General features: G+C 42.1%; 1 protein-coding gene across 1 annotated transcript; it reads left to right on the top strand.

Moving 5' to 3' along the window:
• The first annotated feature begins 2,511 nt into the window (after positions 1-2,511).
• LOC140901561 (NF-kappa-B inhibitor delta-like) lies at positions 2,512-18,452 on the top strand. The gene is made up of 7 exons (XM_073320605.1): positions 2,512-2,589; positions 3,023-3,169; positions 7,876-7,927; positions 9,394-9,563; positions 10,497-10,613; positions 17,187-17,351; positions 18,381-18,452. Exons 1-7 carry the CDS (start codon positions 2,512-2,514, stop codon positions 18,450-18,452), a joined length of 801 nt encoding a protein of 266 aa, XP_073176706.1.
• The last annotated feature ends 1,550 nt before the right edge of the window (positions 18,453-20,002 follow it).

Below are 20,002 nucleotides of genomic sequence, written 5' to 3'. Positions count from 1 at the left end.
GCAAATGATCATGAAGTTGTCTGAAAACTGCAGTAGTTTAGGCTTACTGGTATTAGTGGCTTAAATTTGCAGAAAAACCCAGCAAAGAAATTAATTAGATGAGGCTTGATGTACCACTGTGTTACTCCAGTTTTATGCTGGTAAGAGAGTGACACCAGCATAACACCGGGGTGGTGCAGTTGTGAATCAGGCCCAAGTGTTTGCCAAGATTTATTTGAAACTTTTTTTTTCATTTCACTGTATGTAAAATCTCCCAGTTGTATATAAAATGATGATGTGATGTCTATGGATTTCTTTCTGGGTTGTTCTGTTAAATTAAAAAAAACAATTTTCAATAAAGATCTACAGTAACTTTCCTACGCCTAGAGTGGTTTTTTCATACTCAGAGAGGTATCCCATGGCATTTGACACAATATAAACATACTAGCTTGGAAATCAATAATGTTAGTTTGATAGCATGGTTACCAGACTATAACCAGCGATTAATTACATGGCTTTGTGTTGATTTAATGTATGCTAAAAGAGACTCTCATGAGCCAAATATGGGCTCAAAACCTTCCTCACTCAAGTAGTCCTTTCTTATGCAACTGGTCCTGCAGTCGTGTTGTTATTTATTTGTCTTACAGTAGGGCCCAGAGAGGCTTCAATTAAGAGTGGGGACACATTGTGCTAGACACTGCACAAATACATGCTAGGAGATAACCCCTACCCTGAAGAGCTTACAGTCTGAGTAGACAAGACAGAGTGACTTGTCCAAAGTCACAGACCAGGCCAGTGGCAGAGCCAGGAATAGAACTGAGATCTCCTGACTCCCAGTCCAGTGCCCTAGCTAGTAGATCACATCACCTCCCAGTAAAGATGTCCATGATCATGCTCTATGGACCAAACTCTCTGCTGATATAAATGGCTGAAGTGCCAGAAGTCAGAGGAGCTGTACCCACTTATATCAGCAAAGAATTTGCTCATACATATCTGCCTGCACTTTGGATGCTGGTTTGTTTGCACTTTGGAAGCTGGTTGGTTTGTTTGTTTCCACAGCTGTGCATCAGCATTTCAGAAAGCAGATGTATGGGTTTTTTTTTTTTTTATTAATTTGGCCAAGCTAACAGGAACTCTAACCCATCTAGGTATTGTGACTGTTAATTCACATGTCAGCACCTTTTATTATTTTTCTCTTTATGTCCAGGGGTGTGGTCTACCTGCTTTAGCTTATATATGGCCTAACATGGCCCAGGTCCCACAAAGCTTCATTCTGTGCACATTTGTCCTTATTTTGGCAGAAATAATCTAGACAAAAGGCCAGGCTGAGTGGGGCTGCACTTAATACTGAGGCTGGCTGGAAATCAGATGCCCAGTTAACATTGTACATGTTTTCTAGAGTGCAAAATGTGCCCCTGAGGCAATAAATTTGTGGCCATTACGTAGGACAGAACAGAGTTGTCTAAGAAAACAATCATTTGTCCATCACTATATTATTCTAAATGAAAAATATAGAACAATATTTAATAAGGAGAAGGATGCCCAAGTAACTGACATCACAGTACTAATGCTTACAGAGTAAAATTCCCCCCTGCACACAGGGCCAGCACAAAATTATGCACAGCTTAAATCCCACTTGAAGACCTCAAAGCAGGGTTTAAGTGGGACTTAAGTGAGGCATAGGTTTGTGCTAGCCCTCTTCAGAGGAGAATTTCATCTAAACTGCAGAATTAAGTGCAGCCTAGGTGTAGAATTCTCCCCATCATTAGAGACCTCATCTCTAATGAACCCTAACCTGTAAGGAATATTTCTGCTGTTATTTTATAACTTGATTGCACTGTGGACTTAACAGCATCAACATAACATTCTTTCCTTCAAGCCACTAGCTTCGAAAAACATGTAGAGCCACCTTGACAAGAAATTCTGGATTCATCCTAGAGATTAAATCATTTAAAAGAGGATCTTTGTTACTTCTGATGCACAGGTATTACCCATGTGTCCACTGCATATACATGGGATAATGTAATACTATATATATTACTGGACCACTGCAAGTATAACGTTGTGGTTCTATTAAGTAGGACTTAAGAACTGTCCAGTGCACAGGGGTGAATTTCAGTCCCGGTAGAAAGCATTCATCTGAAAGAAAGCCTGTAACTAGGCTGTACAAGAATTGAGTAAAACTGCATGCTCAAATAAATTGGTTAGTCTCTAAGGTGCCACAAGTCCTCCTTTTCTTTTTGCGAATACAGACTAACACGGCTGTTACTCTGAAACCTGCATGCTATTGAAATCAATAGGTTTAACTCATGGAAGCTAGCACTATGTCTGTTTTCAAGATCAGACCTTTAAATGGCTCCTCAGTGCACACCATAGGCCCTTTCTGTGGAGTCCAACTCTCATAGTAGAAAACCACAGACCAGATAGTGCTGCTCTGTAAAACTGTTAATCTCCAGGATGATTCGTGGATAGGCAATGATCAGTGTCTTTATTTACTGTCTTAGAATTCTACATATTTATGCAGCTAAAGGTATGAGGGAATACACACTGGCAGCCGCAGAGCGTATGAGAGAGCTGCGAAGACTAGATGCCAAGGAGCACAGAGGAAAGGTAATGTAGGCACTGTACCCCACTCAAACCAGAATAGCAGCATTTAATTCACCTCTGTGCCAGCACTAAGCCTGAGCATCACTTCATTCCCACTGAAAAACGCATCTCCCATACATGATTCATAAGCCTTCTGAACACGGGTGAATTTCATCCTGGGGACAAGTACAGGATTTATTTCAGTTTCATGCAAGGGCCTTATCCAGGCATGTTTCTGTCTCTTTCTATGCTCAGAAGGGAGCACTGTGTTTCTCATAACACTGCCCATGACAAGAGTTCCATGCCTCTATAACAGGAGCATCCTTGGGCAACATGAGGGCTCAGTCTTCCCATGAGTCCTGCACGGAGTCCCTCTTCTTCCACACGGCCTTTTCTTTTTTATTAGTTTCACTGTTGCCAGTGTCTTGTATTGTATTTGTTTTGCTGCTATTTTCAGACTCCCCTGTTGGTTGCTGTAACTGCCAGACAACCAGCCATAGTCTATGATTTGATACTGACAGGGGCTGATGTCAATGCTGTGGACGATAAAGGGCAATCCGCTTTACACCTTGCGGCAACTTATGGATATGCACAAGTCATCCAGGTAGGAAGAGCGTCCTTATTTTAATTGCAAGCAATATAAAAGTGCAAAGAAATCACAGTATGGAGTGGTGTATTGAAAACCATGCTAAAGTTTCAGTTCTCAGGGGTTTCCTGGTCCTGCTTGCTGGCTATGGGGCTCTGTAGTGAAATATGCAATCTGGGTCTAGCAGCGGTAAGTCTGCAAAGAGCCAGTCTAGAGCAAGCTGGGTGAATTGTGCCTCTGTGCCTTAGGGAGCAGCCTGCATTGTCCCTCTCTGTTTTTGGTTCTCATGTTGTGAAGGTTCTGGATTGCAAGAAATAGTGCTGCACTGCAACCTTCCAGAAAGAGGATTTTGTTTTTATCTAACTTCTCAGTTTGTATGCCGTGACTGTAACAATCGATTTAGAGATGTGTTTCCAAAATGAACATCTCAGAAGTAAATATATCCTTAAGTAAAAATCTTTTGGCTTGATTTCATTCTTTCCAGTCCTTTATTAGGAGTCTTTTTTTCCACTTGCACCTAATATGTCGATCCTTCACTTCAAAGGAGATGGCTGAATATATTACTCCAGATATATATCATTGTGAATGAGAGCAGAATTTGGTCCCTGGATACATAGACTAGCTACCTACACAGTTTGCAAAATCAGATATATTTTTAAAATTCTGAATAGAGACAAGAGCTACTGATGTGGATTTTCAAAGGCACAAAGAGGAAGTAGGCATTCATGGTAGACTCTCAGCTGCCGTAAATTGTCATAGCTCTATTGACATCAGATTGATCAGGTCCCTGGCTCCAGTGCTTACTGAAAGTCAATTACACCTGACTGCCCTTTGTGCCTTTGAATATCTCTTCCGTTAACAATAGCAGTAAACTTTGTGGGCCACCTGCCGAGCCATTATTTCCTTTGTGTTTCAGCCTTCCTTGTTGTATAGCCAGATTCTGATACACTTATCACACTGAATAGTGCTTTATTTTGGGTGATCATAATCCCATTTTGGCCGGGACAGTCCCTTTTTTAAGCCCTGTCCCAGCCGGCCCGACTTTTTTTTTTTCTTCAAAAGTGGGCATTTGTCCCATTTGCTCTTGCTGACTCGATCAGTTGGCAAGAGCATAAGGGACAAATGCCCACTTTTGTCAAAAAAGTAGGGTGCACGGCGGAGGAATGTGTGGGGAGAAGGCAAGCAGAGGTGCCAGCCCTGCATGGGGCAGGGTGGCAGTGTTCCCGCAGGCAACAGTGTTCCCTTCCGACTGGCAACAGTCTCACGCAGGGGGAAGGGGACTCGGTCGAGCGGCTGAGGGTGTCCCGTTTTCCTTTGGGGAAATATGGTCACCCTAGCTTTATTCTACCAGAAATCCTATTGACTTGAACAGGATTTCTCGCAGAGAAAGGTACTACCCAACATGGGTGAGTGTATTGGAATAAGAAAAGGAGTACTTGTGGCACCTTAGAGACTAACCAATTTATTTGAGCATGAGCTTTCGTGAGCTACAGCTCACTTCATCAGATGTTTACCGTGGAAACTTTAGTAGATCATCGGTTGCTAATAAACTTTAAAAAAGCCTTTACCTCTCTTTCTATTCATACCAGCAGACACCGTAGGCAGCTTCTCTAACACACTTCTGGCACCCACAATGCTAGGATTAAGGTAGGGCTGTTCCTCTAATGATGGCACCGCATTGTAAATGAAAGAATGTAGCAGGATCTCCTTAGTTCTGGCCGTTTGAATTCCAGCACTGGTTAACCATGCCTTATACACAGCCCTAAATTAATTCATAAATAGGAAGTTAATATGTAACTTTCAGAGTGCTTAAGCCTACATTCTTTTCACTCAGCCTCATAAAGTGCTTAATATGACAGGGAGGATTCCACTGAAGGGAATGTTTGTGGGGCACTTGTAAAACCTACAGAACCCTTTTTCATGGAAATGCATCTTTTTCACTTAAAATAAATGCTGCAAAATACATTCAGGCTCCCCAGTCTGTGAATTTTTAAAGTTTAATTCTGAACTTTTCTTCTCCCCCTTAATTAACTGAGATTAATAGTGAGGAAACTCAGAGCTATTTATCAATATTTTGTCTAGATAAATCATTCACATTATGTAAAGTTGGCTCTGATTCCAGGTGTCTCTGAAATTGGGGCCAAATTCAATGAAAGACTTAGTGTCTCATGCCTGTATGTTAAGTATTAAGGGTTCTGAATGAGTCATTACAATACAAGTATTTATATTTGAAAATCTCAGCTAAAATGCTAAGCTATGGGGAAATTAGGTTATTCAACAAAAGTAGGGAAAATGTTATACTTTCTAATATTTTTGATAAAGAGCCTGTATGAAGCATCACTTCAAATCACCACTATCTGGGGAAAAAAGAGCTGAATGTTTTCAAATGTTGCACTCTGCATTAAATCCAAACAATGCTCATTTCCATAGAAATTCTTAATGACTTTTACTAGTTTCATTTGCATACGGCCCCAGATATTACAAGCAGGCATGTTTGCTTCAGCCTGCCGTATTGCTACACATGACAATTTTACAATATGAACATTTCCAGTGTCAACAGAGCTTTAGGAAATGAAGTTATGCTGTAAATGATAATGTGTGGAGACAGCTTGTTATTTATGTTTTTCTAAGATAGCTCTAAATAAACGTGTTCACGTTGCAGGGAGGATTAAAAGGCCTGAGTTTATATTGTTTGTTAACCCAGTACAGAGTGTGCTAAAGAAAGTAGGCTGAAGTACTTGACCATCATTGACATAGATACACTGACTAAAATGTATAGCTGTTAAAATAGAACTCAACAGAATTAATATTAAGACCTGTTCTAAGGGCTTAAGTGGGACTTTAGTAACACAACCTGGGTCTCCGGCATCTACACTGCATTATGCAGGCCCAAATCCAATCACCCATATCCCAGACTTCTGAGTGCACTCCCAAAATGTGGTCGCTCTAGCCTTTAGTTCGTGGTGCAGTGTGGGAAACCTTGACTGTCCACAAAACTTAACTGTCCAGAGGACAAAGAAGTGCAGCCCATGGGATGGTGGGATATTTTTGGTAGACTCCTGGAGCATGAATCCCATGGGGCTGCGTCTACACTGCAAAGCAACAGGATCCCAGCTTGACTGAGGCTCGGACCCTCCACGCCAGTGGAGTCCTGAGACCCTGGGTCAGCACGATTTGTGTGTTGATGGAAGGGGAGTTATGCTTGAGCTTGAGTTTGAACTCTGATATAGCCATACCCACATAGATAGGCTTTGTGCAGCTTTGTGGATAGGATTCACAGCCCAGTGAGTGAGTAGTTTGAAACCAAACAGTAGTTACCCTTCCTGTTGCTCTGGCAGACATGTTCAATATCAAAGCCCAGTGCCTCTGAATCTCTCATATACAGGACAGTTCAGCTTTCCTTTGGGCAGTACGGGTCAGTACATCAATGACCAAAGTTCAAGTTCTGGCCAAGGTAACCGGCAAAGGGGAGAAATGGGTTGATGCCCGTCTTTGCTTCTTTGTGATGGATAAAGAAGGTCTGTAAGGGCTTGGCTATTATTAAAGGGAGCAAAAGTGTTCTATATGTTTTTTACATTAGAAATTCAGTTGTTTCCCTCTGTTTTTCTTGGTAAATTCTATGATCCAGTAGGATTGTGGTATCACCAATATCCAAGGGGAAACGACATTTACCCAGCCGATTTGTGATCGTGGTTGGTCTCTCAGTCATGCCCAGTAGTGACCTTTTATACTGTAAGCCCTTTGGGGGAAGGTCTTTCTTTCCATAATCATAGAAATATGAGTCTCCAAGGGACCTGGGCAGGTCAGCACTGCCCTGCATTGCGGCAGGGCCAAGTAAACCTAAACCATCCCTGACAGGTGTTTGTCCAACCTGTTCTTTAAAAGCTCCAGTGATGGGGATTCCCCAATCTCTCTTGGAAGCCTGTTCCAGAGCTTAACTACCCTTATAGTGAGAAAGCTTTTCCTAATATCTAACCTAAATCTCTCTTCCTGAAGATTAAGCCCATTATGTGTACATACAGCGCTAAGCATGAAAGGGCCCCTGATCTCTGCCTGTAGCTTTTAGTTGCTACTGATGTACAGATTATTATTAGAATTATTACTCTCTAAAGTTATTTGAATTAAACATATTTTTAAAAACAAACACCCTGTATGCGACAAAAAGAAAAAAACTGTTTGTTAATGATTCAGCCCCTGCCATATCCCTTTGGTTAAGGATTGAGAAAACTCCCAATCCACAATTCTGCATCCTCCAACTAGACATCCAGCAAAAACAGGTAAGATTTAACATTCCTGATATTACCAATTAAAAAGCAAGCAGAAAAAAAATCCCTTATCCTGCACAAAATAAATAAAGAAATTAAATAAAAAATGGCCTTCTGTATCCATCATAAAGAAACAGAAAAAGTGCACAATACTGTTATTTCTCCTACTCCTGCCACCTTTAATACCTGAAAACATTTCCTGACAAGATGAAATAAAGGACCCATAGTTTTACAGTTGGGACAAAATAATTGACAGGTTTGAAACAATCGCTAACTCCAATACGTAGGCTAAGTGCATGAACATATAATTGGATTCATCTGTATTCTGGCATCAACAGAAATTCTTGCCAATCAGTTGACTCTGGGAATATTACAAATGTTTATGAATGCTTTGACTGGTTTTTGCTTTAAACAGCATTTTGCTGAATTTAATTTCTCCTGTGCTTTTGTCAACTCTAGGTTATTATGTCACTAGGTTTCCCTCACGATTTAGAAATGAAGGATTTTGAAGGTAAGATCATTTTAGTTTTAACTCTTTCACATTTTGGTTTTGCAGATTTTTATATTGGCATTATAACAATGAATAATAATTATAATGGAGAGATGAGGTGGGCGAGGTAATATTTTTTACAGGACCAACCACTGTTGGTGAAAGAGAGAAGCTTTCGGGCTTACACAAAGCTCTTCTTCATGTCAGAAAAAGACAAGCTCAAATGTTTCTGACCTGAAGAAAAGCTCTGTGTAAGCTTGAAAGCTTGTCTCTCTCATCAACAGAGGTTGGTCAAATGAAAGCTATTACCTCACCCACCTTGTGTCTCAAAGATCCTGGGACCAACATGGCTACAACAACACAGCAAATAATAATTATAATGGATATTTGGGGCTCAGATATTTGAATTCAATGAGTTTTGGGTGTGCAAGAATATCAAGGAGAGTGTTGACATCATAGGCTCTGTTTCAGCAAAGCACTTAAGCTATAGAATTCAATCATACTTAAACACATGCTTATGTCCCCTGTCTGAATAGGGATATTTTCCTGAACTTGGACCATAATGGATAACAAAGTAATGTATAATATATAATATAATTGGTTCTAAGGTTTATGGGCCTCTAATTACGTCTCATGTATTCCCAAGCAATTTGCCGTTCATCACTTTGAGTTAATTGTACACAAAAATATTCCTGGAATTCTCTCAGAATAGAGGGAACTGTTGGAAAAAGAGCTGAAAATAAGGCAAAGATTCAGAGCTAGTGCAAATGACCGATGATGATGATGATTTATTTACTTATTTTTGTACAACGGTAATGCCAAAAGGCCCCAATCACAGATCAAGGCCCCAGTGTGCTAGGCGCTGTATACAAGTCGAGAGCTCACAATCTAGGTTTCAGAGAAGATGCTGCACATAGATGAAACAGACAAAAGAGGGAGCCCTGACTTTACCAAAGAACTTACATTATTGTTTGCAGTGTTGTTGTAGCTGGGATACTGTGCACTGCAGACCAGGTGAGTGAGGTAATATCGTTTATTGGGCCAGCTTTTGTTAGTGAGAGAGACAAACTTTCGAGCTTACGCAGAGACCTGAAGAAGAGTTCTGTAGAACTCGAAAGCTTGCACTTTTGCCAACAGAAGTAGGTCCAATAAAAGACATTACGTCACCCACCTGCTCTCCCAGAACCACTTAGGGAGCCAACTCTTCTCAATATGTAAAGATTCACTTTGGCTCCCAGTGCCACTGGTATTTAAAATCTGTGTTAGGGACCCATTCTGTGATTTCCCTTTCCCTTGAGGCCTGTGTGTCTTTGGGGCACCCTAAACTATATGTGTGAGACCCGTGTCTCTCATGAAACCTCTTTTGTCATAATTGTCACTCAGGGTGAAAGGGGGCCAAAGTTGTCTTATTTATTTATTTTCCCCTTTATTTAAATCAACACTTTATTGAAACCATTTTAACCTTATTTCCTTTTTTTTTTTTTTAGGCCATACCCCACTTCACTGTGCTGTTCTGTCCCATAATTCCCTGTTCCGAGAGCAGCAGTGTCACCTTACACTAACTGAGGAACAGAAAAAAGAACTTCAGTACCAGAGTGAGGAGGTGCTATCGTGTATCCACCTTCTGGTGCAGATGGGAGCCTCCATCCACAGCCGAGTAAGGAGCGAACTTTGTTGCTTTCTATGGCTGAATTACTGATAACACTGTGTCATGGAGCAAGTGCGCCCAGTCTCTTCTTGGGACAGGGTGGGGGTAATGATGGTCCCATGGCTGAGTCTATACAACCATTGCTTGTCTTGGAATAGCTTGGCCTAGGGGTAAAAGTCCATATGGTTGCCCTCTCTCAGGGCTGTGTGGCCTGGCAGCCAGAGTGAACAGGGATGCCCCATCAGCAGGACTGTGTGACCCAATGACCAGAGTCAGTCTAACTGCTCTCTCTCAGGGCTGCGTGGCCCAATGGCCAGAGTCTGTATAATGGCCCTCTTCAGTAGGGCTATTTGGCCTGACTGCCAGTTAGGAGAGAGGGCCGTCACCTAGGGGAAGCAGGAGTGTGGCTGCCGGGTGGGGGACCTGGGCCGTCCCTGCTCCACCAGGTCCCAGCTCAGGGCCCTGTCAGTAGCAAGTATGCCCGCCAGTGGGGAATCCACCTGAAACACGCTGACCGCACACAAGGCTTACTACAGGGCAACTGAGGTAATTCTTACAGGACCCTTTCGGGGAAGGTGTTTTTGTATATATAAGCTGAATGGGATGGCAGTACTAAATTCATATCACAGAGATTAGAGCAGAGATGTGGTGGCACTATGTTACCAAGTGAAATAAGGAGCCTCATCCTTTTTCAACTACATGATCATGAAATGTTGACCAGTGGCATACAGGATGAGCATTTAGGGGCTTTCAGATCATTTATTCTACAAGTACTTTATTGTTGATTGTTGCATATTCAGGACCAAATCCTGTATCAGCATAATTCTCTGGGAGTCAGTGCTGATTTACCCCAGTTGAGGAGCTAGCCTTTAGTCTTCTCCAGCGAATTTACATAACTTGCTAAGCTCTTTTGCAAAAGCTTTGTTGTTGTTTTTTTAACAGGATGTTAAAAGCAACAAGACAGTAGTTCATTACACGGTACAGGATGGGAACATCTCCCTGCTCAAGTATTTCTTGGAACTAAATACTTTCATGTCTGAGGACTTTATCAACAGTAAGGTGAGTTAGGGCTGGCACTGGTGCATAATTTGAATGAACCACAACACATGGGGTATTCAATGGAAATGCAATATAACAACTGGATTTCACAGGAAAAGATTTTTGCATGCAAATATAGCAAACTATCCACGCTAAAAACAGGAAAATCAATGAACTGTGCAACTTTTCAAAGCTACCTTGAACCTGTGTATCCTGTTTCCATTTATAAAATGTATTGCAAGTAATATTTTCTTGAAGGCATCATGCAGGAAGCTAATGTGAGAAACAGAATATGGAGCTTTACATTTTGACCACGAAGAAAATCACATAATTTGTATTGCTGTTGTAACACTCACATACCCAGAATGGGGTTTGGAATTGCATTGTACTAGGAGCTGTATCAACAAAGATGAGCGATACTCCCTGCTTACAGTCTAAGGCTCTGATTCAGGAAAAGCAGCCCTAGTCAGAAAAGCATTGACGCACATGTCTAATTTTAAGCACATGCTTAAATTCCATTGAAGTCAAGGTTGTTTACCCATGTGATGAATGTTAAGCATATTCCTCAGTACTTTCAGAGTCCAGGCCTAGAAGACACAAAACAGATGAATGGTATGGGGATGAGGATAGAACATACAAGCAGAGGAATGTGGGGAGGAAATACCACTGCTTTGTTACCTACGTGTTTTGTTGCATCTTTTATTTTATTTTTTTAAAATTGGGACTAAGGTAGGGTGGCAGGAACAGGGGCGTTAGGAGAAGTGAGGAAGTAGAAAGAGAAGGAAGGGAAGAGGGACAATTATAGCTTGTCACCTTCTTAGGTATAAACAGCAGACAGGTTTTTGTGGGCATCACAGCAGAGGTAAGCCTTAAAGAGGAATTTGAAAGGAGGATCGAGGACTGGCTGCATGGATTGTATTCAGGAACGTTTTTCATTGGGGATCACTGCCCCATTGTGCTAGATGCCCTACACACACATCACAAAATGGCAATCCCTGCCCTAGGAAGCTTTGGCCCAAATTTTTAAAGGTATTTAGGTGTTGTGGCGCTAGGTGTTGCAATGCCTAAATATTTAGGAGCCTAAATCTCATTTTCAAAAAGGATTTAGGCATTTAGGAGCCAAGATCCCATAGACAGTCAATGGGATTTAGGCTCTCAGTGCCTAATTCCCCTTTGAAAATGAGATTTAGGTTTCCACATTTTTAGGCATTGCAGTGCTAAGTGTTGCAATGCCAAAATACCTTTAAAAATCTGGGCCTTACATTCTACATGGAGCATTGAATCTATACTGCATTGCAAAGAGTAGTATTCAAACATGGATCTTTGGCTAAGCAGTGAACAGCTGACACAAGGAGTGAGGGAGATAAGCAGAGAAGGGGTTGGGAAGGAAGGGGAAGGACAAGAAAAGTGACTACTCAGTGAGGATGAAGATCATTATTGAGTCATTTTGCAAGCTGAGCAAAGAGGCCTGAAATGATGCATTGTGCTGTTCCGCTTCCCAGTGCGATACCATGGGTGAGCAATAAAATGCAGCGCATTTCCCATCGCCTGTGCCATCCACAGTATGGAGCCAGACTCTTGGAAACAGCTCTGCTGCTTAGGGCTCATTCCAAGGACCACCAGCACAATCGTTTCCGCTCCAAATTATTTACACCCTTGAAGCAGGTCCCAGAACTGTGTGTCTATTTTGTCGGAGATCAGTGAAGTTGTTCATCGTCATGACTAGCTGTAACTTTGGGCTTGGAGAATGTAAATATTTTACTGGACATTTCCAGTTCCTGGAAACCATAAGGAGAGCTAAGGGGAGATAAAGAAGTGACATACAGCGGCCGATGAAAGCCGTGACCCAAAGTTGCATTTCAAGAGAAAGAGAAAGAAATCAGCCTGGTACAGCTTGCTCTGTTGCCAAGCCTCTAAGAGGATGTCTACACTGCAAAAAACCCAAACCACCCACGGCAGTGAGTCAGAGCCTGGGTCAGTTGTCTCAGGTTCACACTACAGAACTAAAAATAGCAGCGTAGATGTTCCCGCTTGGGCTAGAGTCTGGGTTCCGAAACCTGGAGAGGTGGGAGGGTCTCAGAGCCCGGGCTCCCGCCCAAGTGCCAACGTCTACACCGCTATTTTTAGCCCTGTTGTGCCAGTTCCCCGAGCCTAAGCCAGTTAACCCGGGCCCTGGGCAACGGGTATTGTGAGCGAACTTCATGACATTTATGCTTTAGTAGAGACCGTCCCCCTGACATATTTTCTGGAGTTTTTACTCATCGTGGCTTGCCTAGCAGCTAGACATAATGGGCAGACCCTCAGCGGATGTAAACGGGAGCTGTTCTTTCGGCTTCAGTGCAGCTACGCTCCAGCCACCATCTGTTCAAGCTGCCTCAGCCTTTTTTTTCAAAACCTTCTTATTTATTATTTTTCACACCCTGCCAGCACATTTATCAGCCCAGCTGAACTCAGCATTGCAACATTTGTCGCCACAGAGTGACATCTGGGACAACACCTAACACCAAATCATCACCACGAGTGGTGGATTTGTTGAGACTGGATGTACGTTTTTCAGCACCTGTCATCAGCTGTGAAGAAGGGGGAAAGAAAGTTATTCATCTAATGTCCAGAAATGAACATGGTTTGATACAGAGACTGAGAGAAAGCTGTACAATTAAATATTATGTAGCTCCATTTACCACAGCTGAGGGTCTGGGCTTATAAACACACAGATCCAACGGCAGAAATTCACTGTCATATGTACTCTGAAGTGTGGCTTCCTACCCTCATGTCAGCCTCTGACTTTTCAACGTGGCCTTATTGAGGAATCCTCCTTGTCTAGTTTACTTAACCGTTCTCCATTGGATTCAGCAGGAGAGAAGATGTTATTCAGTTCAGTTAATCCTGGTGCTCAGTTTTGTGGATGCACAAGTGACACTTGCATGTTTCTTCTTATAAAGTTCTATTTGACGGGGAATGGCATGTGCCTTTTGCTCTTTGTGGTGGGACAAAGATCTGTAAAGAATAGTCTCTCTCCTTACCCTTAATTTTTTGAAACACCCTGGTCTTTTTTGCATCATTCTCTCCCTTTATCTCTTAGGACCCATTGTACGGGCAATAACTTGTCCATGGGGTTCTGGTATCTGACACTGTCTCCTGATAATAATCCTGTAGGCTCTTTCTATGTTGATAGGATCATCTGGAGTCTTCAGCTGCTCTACTGTGTCTCTTGTAACCATTATTTCCAAGAAAAAAAGATTACATCGTTGTCCTCTTGTCTTTCCTGTAGTTGAAGAATGTGAAGAATTTGAGCCTGCACCCGGCCCTCATTTTGCTCTCATTTCTTTTCAGAGAGTTTCAGAAGTTTCTGCACACTGTTCAGTGTCTGCTCGTATTTCTTCACAACTGCATTGGCCTTGGCCCATGGGGCAGTCAAGGCCTGCTGTGCTCTTTCTAAAACACCCAAGAGAGAGTCTAGAGAGTCCCATTAGATTCCTGTCTGACTTTCTCCCATTTATGTTTAGCAGTTTACTAAAAGAAATATCTTTGCAATATTTACTAACAAGTGAGATCCGGGGCAAGACTTCTTAAGGGAATACTCAGATAGTACAGGCCAGAGGCCAGATCCAAAGCTCAGTGAAAGAAGTGGGAATGTTTCTGCTGACTCTAATGGGCTCTGTCTTAACCTTATATATATAAATTGATGGATGGATGGATGGATGGGGCAGTGAGGGAATAGGTGGGTAGATAGATGGGAGTCAGAGGCCAAGAAAGTGGGTCTTGGATCAGGGAATAAGTGCACTGGCAAGTTTTTAACTTGTTTGCTTTGCTTGTTGGGATCCTGGCTATGATTCAAGATCATGCCTATGTATGCAAATACCAGCTTCATTGAGATATTGAGTAAAATCTGACTGAAAGCTGCCACTTTCGATGATCTCCTGCCTCGATGGGTCTGACTCTTTACCTGCTACAGTGTGGAAATTCAGTGATCTGCCCAATACAAAGTCATTAACATTAACAGTTTCCCTGGAATCTTGGAGGAGTTCTCGAAAGTGCAGAGGGGCTTGGAGACCCTGAACTCCATCCCAGGGCCGAGTATGCAGCAAATACTGAACCACAGCACAGTTTGGAGGAGGATGAGATTGAGCCCACTGTGCCTTGAGGCTGCAGCCTGAAGTACTCCCCAGTAGGCGTGCTGGCGAGATGGGCATAATAGCTCTGGGAATGCTGGAGGAGAGCACATGGCAGCAATTGCTGGTGCACCTTGTTACAAGGTACAGCGAGTTGTTGCTCTGTAGAGCAGCCCTGCTCCACTGGCTAATGCAAAGGGGTGGGGAGTACTGGAGGGCATGACCCTGTCTTCTCCCCAGCCAACCCACCCTGTGTGTGAAATCTAGTGCCACAGCTGGCACTAAAGTCACCAGTCTCTTGTGCACCAAAAGCCTGATCCTGCATGCATTGAAGTGAATAGCAATGCTCCCTCCATTAAGCCATAAGATCATGCCCCTGTGCAATAGGAGAGAAGGCTCCCTGTGTTCTCTATCCCTTGTTCCCCGGCAGGACTGGGCATCATTTAGCCTGTAGTGTCCCTAATCCAACTTCCATTACAGTGAATGCAAAGGCTTTAATGAGAGTTAGTTCAGGCTTTATAAGATTAAGAGTCTTATTTGCCTAGCTGAATGTTTGGTTTCTGAAGATACCAGGGTTTCTGCCTCAAGACTGTTGTCAAAGATACAACATATAAACACAGATGTTTCATTTTTTCTTGAAAAGCCATATAAATAGCTAAGTAACAATAATTTTGTTTTATGGGATGGTAAAGTTGACATAACAGATTTGCTGATTCAGAACTTGTAAAAATACCTTGTTTCCCTAAAAAAAGCTTTTAAGAATTTCATATTTGTTTGCTATTTAGAGGTGTGTTTCAGAGTATCCTCTGCATCAGAGGTGCACGTGGAACAAAAATTACTAACCACTCCTTCTAAAATTGGTTATCATTTGTGTCCCGTACCTTTTAATGTCATCCCCTTTCCAACTGAGCTCATAAAATAACTGCAACTGCATATCAGTGTGTAAGAGCTAAGTAGTATTGTTTGTTATTTCATCAATTAATAAATAGAACAGAGGGAAATGAATTAGAACCACAGCAGGCGAAATGATAATACAAAGCTCAACAGAGCACCGTCTGTGAGGAATACATAATGATTTGAAAAATAAAAGTTATGGGGCTGGTTAAATATATTATCAGTATCATAGAATCTTTAATAAATTAGTCCCTTGCCATCTATATTTCTTTTATTAATCCTTTGTCACCAATCCTATTGACTCTTCTGGCTGTGCAGCGTGACAGGTTTTGTCCTGTCCTGTCAGATAACAGTGATAGAGTTCCTCTCCGGTTACAGAACTCAGTTTCAGGCCACCTATCGACCTGGCGAGGAATTACATTTCTTTTTTTTTTTCATTTTTAAGAATGCTTATGTTGAAGGACCCAGGAAAGCACTTATATATGTTCTTAAATCCCATTGCTTTTCATGGGACTTAAGCACATGCTTAAAATTAAGTACACGCTTACATGCTGTCCTGAATAGGATGCTTTCCAGAGATGGGGCCAATGACAGGTGTGATTTCTTTCACCTGCCCCAGTACTTGAGCCCCCTTATATATACAGTCCTAGCATATATTCTTAATAATATTACATAGAGATACATGGACAGCAGTAACCCTTCGAAAACTGGACACTTTCCAGGTGGATCACTTGTTATCTGAGTGTTTTGCAGTAAGTTCCACTAAGGACACTTGCCCAGTGATCCGGAACTTGGAAGAGCTCTAGCAGTAATAGGCAAGGTGTCTGGGACTTGCTTTTTTTGAACCAGGAAATGCCCAGTGGCCAGGAAATCAATGTATTTTAGCTACAAATATAATCCATTAAATATTGTTCCTGATCCTCATTTACACTAAGGCCCTTTTACACTCTTCTGGCAGAGGCCTTAATGTGCATGTCAGAGCCGTGTAAAGCAGTGTTAGTGTAAATGAGAATCAGGCCCATTATTTTCAGCTATGATGCCATCACACAATTGTGTGTAGTGCATCCACGTGCCACCAGATTTTACTTTGTCTATGTAAAGTTAGTTTCTTGATAAGTGACTTTTCTTTAGCCCTTCAACTTCCTTCTACAAGGCACTTTATACGGACTAAGCCCATCTCTTTTTGCTAACAGCTAATCTGGTCCCTGCCGCCTAACAAGATATGGTTCTGCAGACATTTGCAGGCTCGTTGGGCTCATTGCTAGTCAGGTGTCTTTTGCTGGCCTCTGAGGTACTGCTACAGCCAGGTATCCATTCTTAAAGCGTCAAAAGCCACCAACTCTTAGAAGCAAAGCTTCTCCAACTTTGTAGCAGGTCTATTGAGTTGTGGTGTTTAGAACAGGCATATATAAGTAGCAGATAATGGAGATACCCTAAGATAACCAATATTTTCTGGCCTCTTCATCTCTAATTGACAGTTTTCCATTTTTTGTACCCTTTTAAAACTGAAAATATTTTTGCGGGGAACTGAAAGATACAATTGAACCATGGACTGTAAGGTGTTGTTGTTTTCTTTTCATTGTGCTAGGCTCATGGTAACACTGCTTTGCACATGGCAGCTGCTCTTTATCAGGACAAAAATCAGGAAGAAATTATCAAATTGCTCCTGGACCATGGGGCAGACCCAAGCATCCGAAACTTAGACAACGACCAGGCAATTCACATGGCACAGTCAGGAAAGGCTGGCGATCGGGTAAACATTACATACGGTTTATACTCTATAACTCTCCCTGCCTATTAAATATAGACATCATGTATCTTTATCGAAAGAAAGAATTCAGTTATAGGGAAATTTTGCTACTAAAATTCCCCGATTGAAAGCCTCTGAAACAATGGACCTTCATTCCATTCACTGTGCTAATTCTCCAGATCCCCAGCAATTACCATCCATCAGCTAGGCATTAAGGCCCAGATTTTCAAAAATGACTGTTGATTTGGGGTACTTCCATCTTCAGGGGTTCAACTTGAGACCTTTTAAAGGGCCCTGATTTGCAGTAAATGCTGAGTAATCACCCTCTGAAAATCAGGCTCCTTTAAGGTATGTCAAGTTGGGCACTGAAAATCACCAGTCACTTTTGAAAATCTTGGCCTAAATACAGTATTTCAGTGGGATTCTCCCGTCCCCCTCCTCCTCTGTTCTATCTAAACAGGGGAGGAGGAGAGAAATTGTCACTGCTCCATAAAGAGTAAGAAGAATTTCCAACTCCAGTGTTGTTCTGGTTGTTCCAAGCTGGAGGAAAGAAGAACTCGTCTTGCTACAGTGGCTTCCTACAGTTAGGACCTAATCCATGGCCTATTGAAGCCAATGGGGGTCATCCCAGAGGCCATCCTCTCTCTCTCACACACGCACAGTTCCCTCTGCAGCTGTTTCAGGTGAAGAAAGCCTCTGTCACCATTCCCAAGTGAATAGGGCTAGCTATTATGCCAGATAGGCTCTCCTCTGTTACAGCGAATTTGGGTCTCCCCTGTACTGGGGGGTGCACACAAAGGGCATATGCATACTTTGGCAATTCCATAGCCAAGGAGCATAACAGAAGTATTAATGGATGCTCTGGAGATCTTAGCGAACTGTCAGCACATTGCCTGCTGTTTACAGTGCCTGCATTTGTGAAAAGGTCACTGGAGCCCATTCTAATTGACAGTGGGATCATATACATCCACCATGTACGCATCCACCCACAATTTTACATGAGGTATATTAAGTCTTTATATTTGTTGGCAGGTCAGGCATTTGCTGAAGAAAGGGAGAGTCACGTCAGCATTTGTTACCTGCCGTCGAAACGCGAGATCCTAGATCACCTGCCAATTCAGACAGGGTTTTGCCTTGGTTTCCTGAGAAGGCACCTCCTTTCAGAAAAACTTGAAGTCTTTAAATCAAGACTGAATGACTTTCTAAAAGATACGTTCTAGTTTTGCCACAAGTTGTTGGCCTCAGTGACAGCGATTACTGGGTGAAATTCTGTGGCCTTTGTTATGCAGGAGGTCAGATTCTAACTGCCCCTTCTGGCCTTAAAGTCTATGAAAATCCAGAGGCTTCAGTGATGAACTGTAAGGTGCAAATGTGCTGTAGCCACTAAGTTGAGCTCACCATCGTATGAGTCACTTACAGATTTAAACTAGTTTAAATGGTGGATTCTCTGTCACTTGAAGTCTTTAAGTCATGATTTGAGGACTTCAGAGACTCAGCCAGAAGTTAGGGGTCTATAACAGGAGTGGGTGGGTGAGGTTCTGTGGCCTGCCATGTGCAGGAGGTCAGACTAGATGATCATGGTGGTCCCTTCTGGCCTCAAAGTCTATGAGTCTATGGCATTGTCATAGTTCCCCTGTGTGACCACCAGTATGTCTGAGCCTACGACATCTAAAGTGAAAATTCCTCTTGTCCATGAAGCTACTATCAATTCTGTTCCTCAGTATTTTGCATGAGAATATTGAAGTAGCCACACTTGAAAGCTTAGGTATCGTGCTTCTGACTCTAAGGGGGGAAAACAAATGCTCACAAGGATAAACATACAGGACCAGATCCTCAGATGGTGTAGGTTAGCATAACTCCGCTGAAGTCAATACAGCTGCACTAATTTACACCAGCTGAGAATCTAACCCACATATTCTATTTAGCATTCAGAAAAGTTAATTTAACAACAGTTCCTGTATGTAAAAATAACAGACCCGGCTGATCATTTGAGTTCTTCTCTTCTTTTAGGACTATCCTCCTACAGTATGTGCAATGACTAATGGGATTTTGCAGCTCCAATCATGTAGTTAAAAGAGTGCAGGAAATCACTTTGTCCTACAGAAGACAGGTAATGATCACTGGCAAACATGGTGACATGTTATCTAACCTGCTTAATTAGTTTAGTTAGATTAATCACAAAGGCAAAATCATCAGCATCAAACCTAGACTGTCGGTCATATGCCCCCAACTGATGGTAAAAGTAACCCAGAAAATCAGATGTCTGAAGAAAGGCCTGCTGGGTTTTGTTTTCAGGCATCTGTTTCATTTAAAATGTGTTAAAATTATTCTTTACAAAACAAATTACTTAAACCGAGGAAATTACCCAGAATAGTGACCAACATTCAGGATGCTCATTCAATATTTCCAATCAGAATAATCTATACAACACTGTCAATCATAGCAGGAATTATGGTCCTGAAAGCATTAAAATACAAGAAGCTAGATTCATCTCATCTGCCACCAAGGAGCATGAGGTCTGGGAGGAGAGTGAAAAGATGGCATGAGCTCATCTCTGTACTCTCTCAAATCCTCAGCTCACTCTGTGTTATTCCAGTCCCATGGTGTAATTTAGAGCAGTCTGAGGGTTGCCAATGGTCCCAAAGGACAAACAT

Source organism: Lepidochelys kempii, chromosome 22 (genome assembly GCF_965140265.1).
Source record: "Lepidochelys kempii isolate rLepKem1 chromosome 22, rLepKem1.hap2, whole genome shotgun sequence".
Classification (NCBI taxonomy): domain Eukaryota; kingdom Metazoa; phylum Chordata; order Testudines; family Cheloniidae; genus Lepidochelys; species Lepidochelys kempii.
The sequence above is the reverse complement of the archived record's forward strand: the minus strand, read 5'-3'. Positions and strand labels throughout refer to the sequence as shown.

Excerpts from the sequence above, each read along its gene's own strand:
- LOC140901561 (XM_073320605.1), top strand. The coding sequence starts at position 2,512 with ATGAGGGAATACACACTGGCAGCCGCAGAGCGTATGAGAGAGCTGCGA. Across the intron at positions 3,170-7,875 it reads GATATGCACAAGTCATCCAG|GTTATTATGTCACTAGGTTT; the intron begins GTAGGAAGAGCG and ends TGTCAACTCTAG. Across the intron at positions 17,352-18,380 it reads CAGGAAAGGCTGGCGATCGG|GTCAGGCATTTGCTGAAGAA; the intron begins GTAAACATTACA and ends ATTTGTTGGCAG.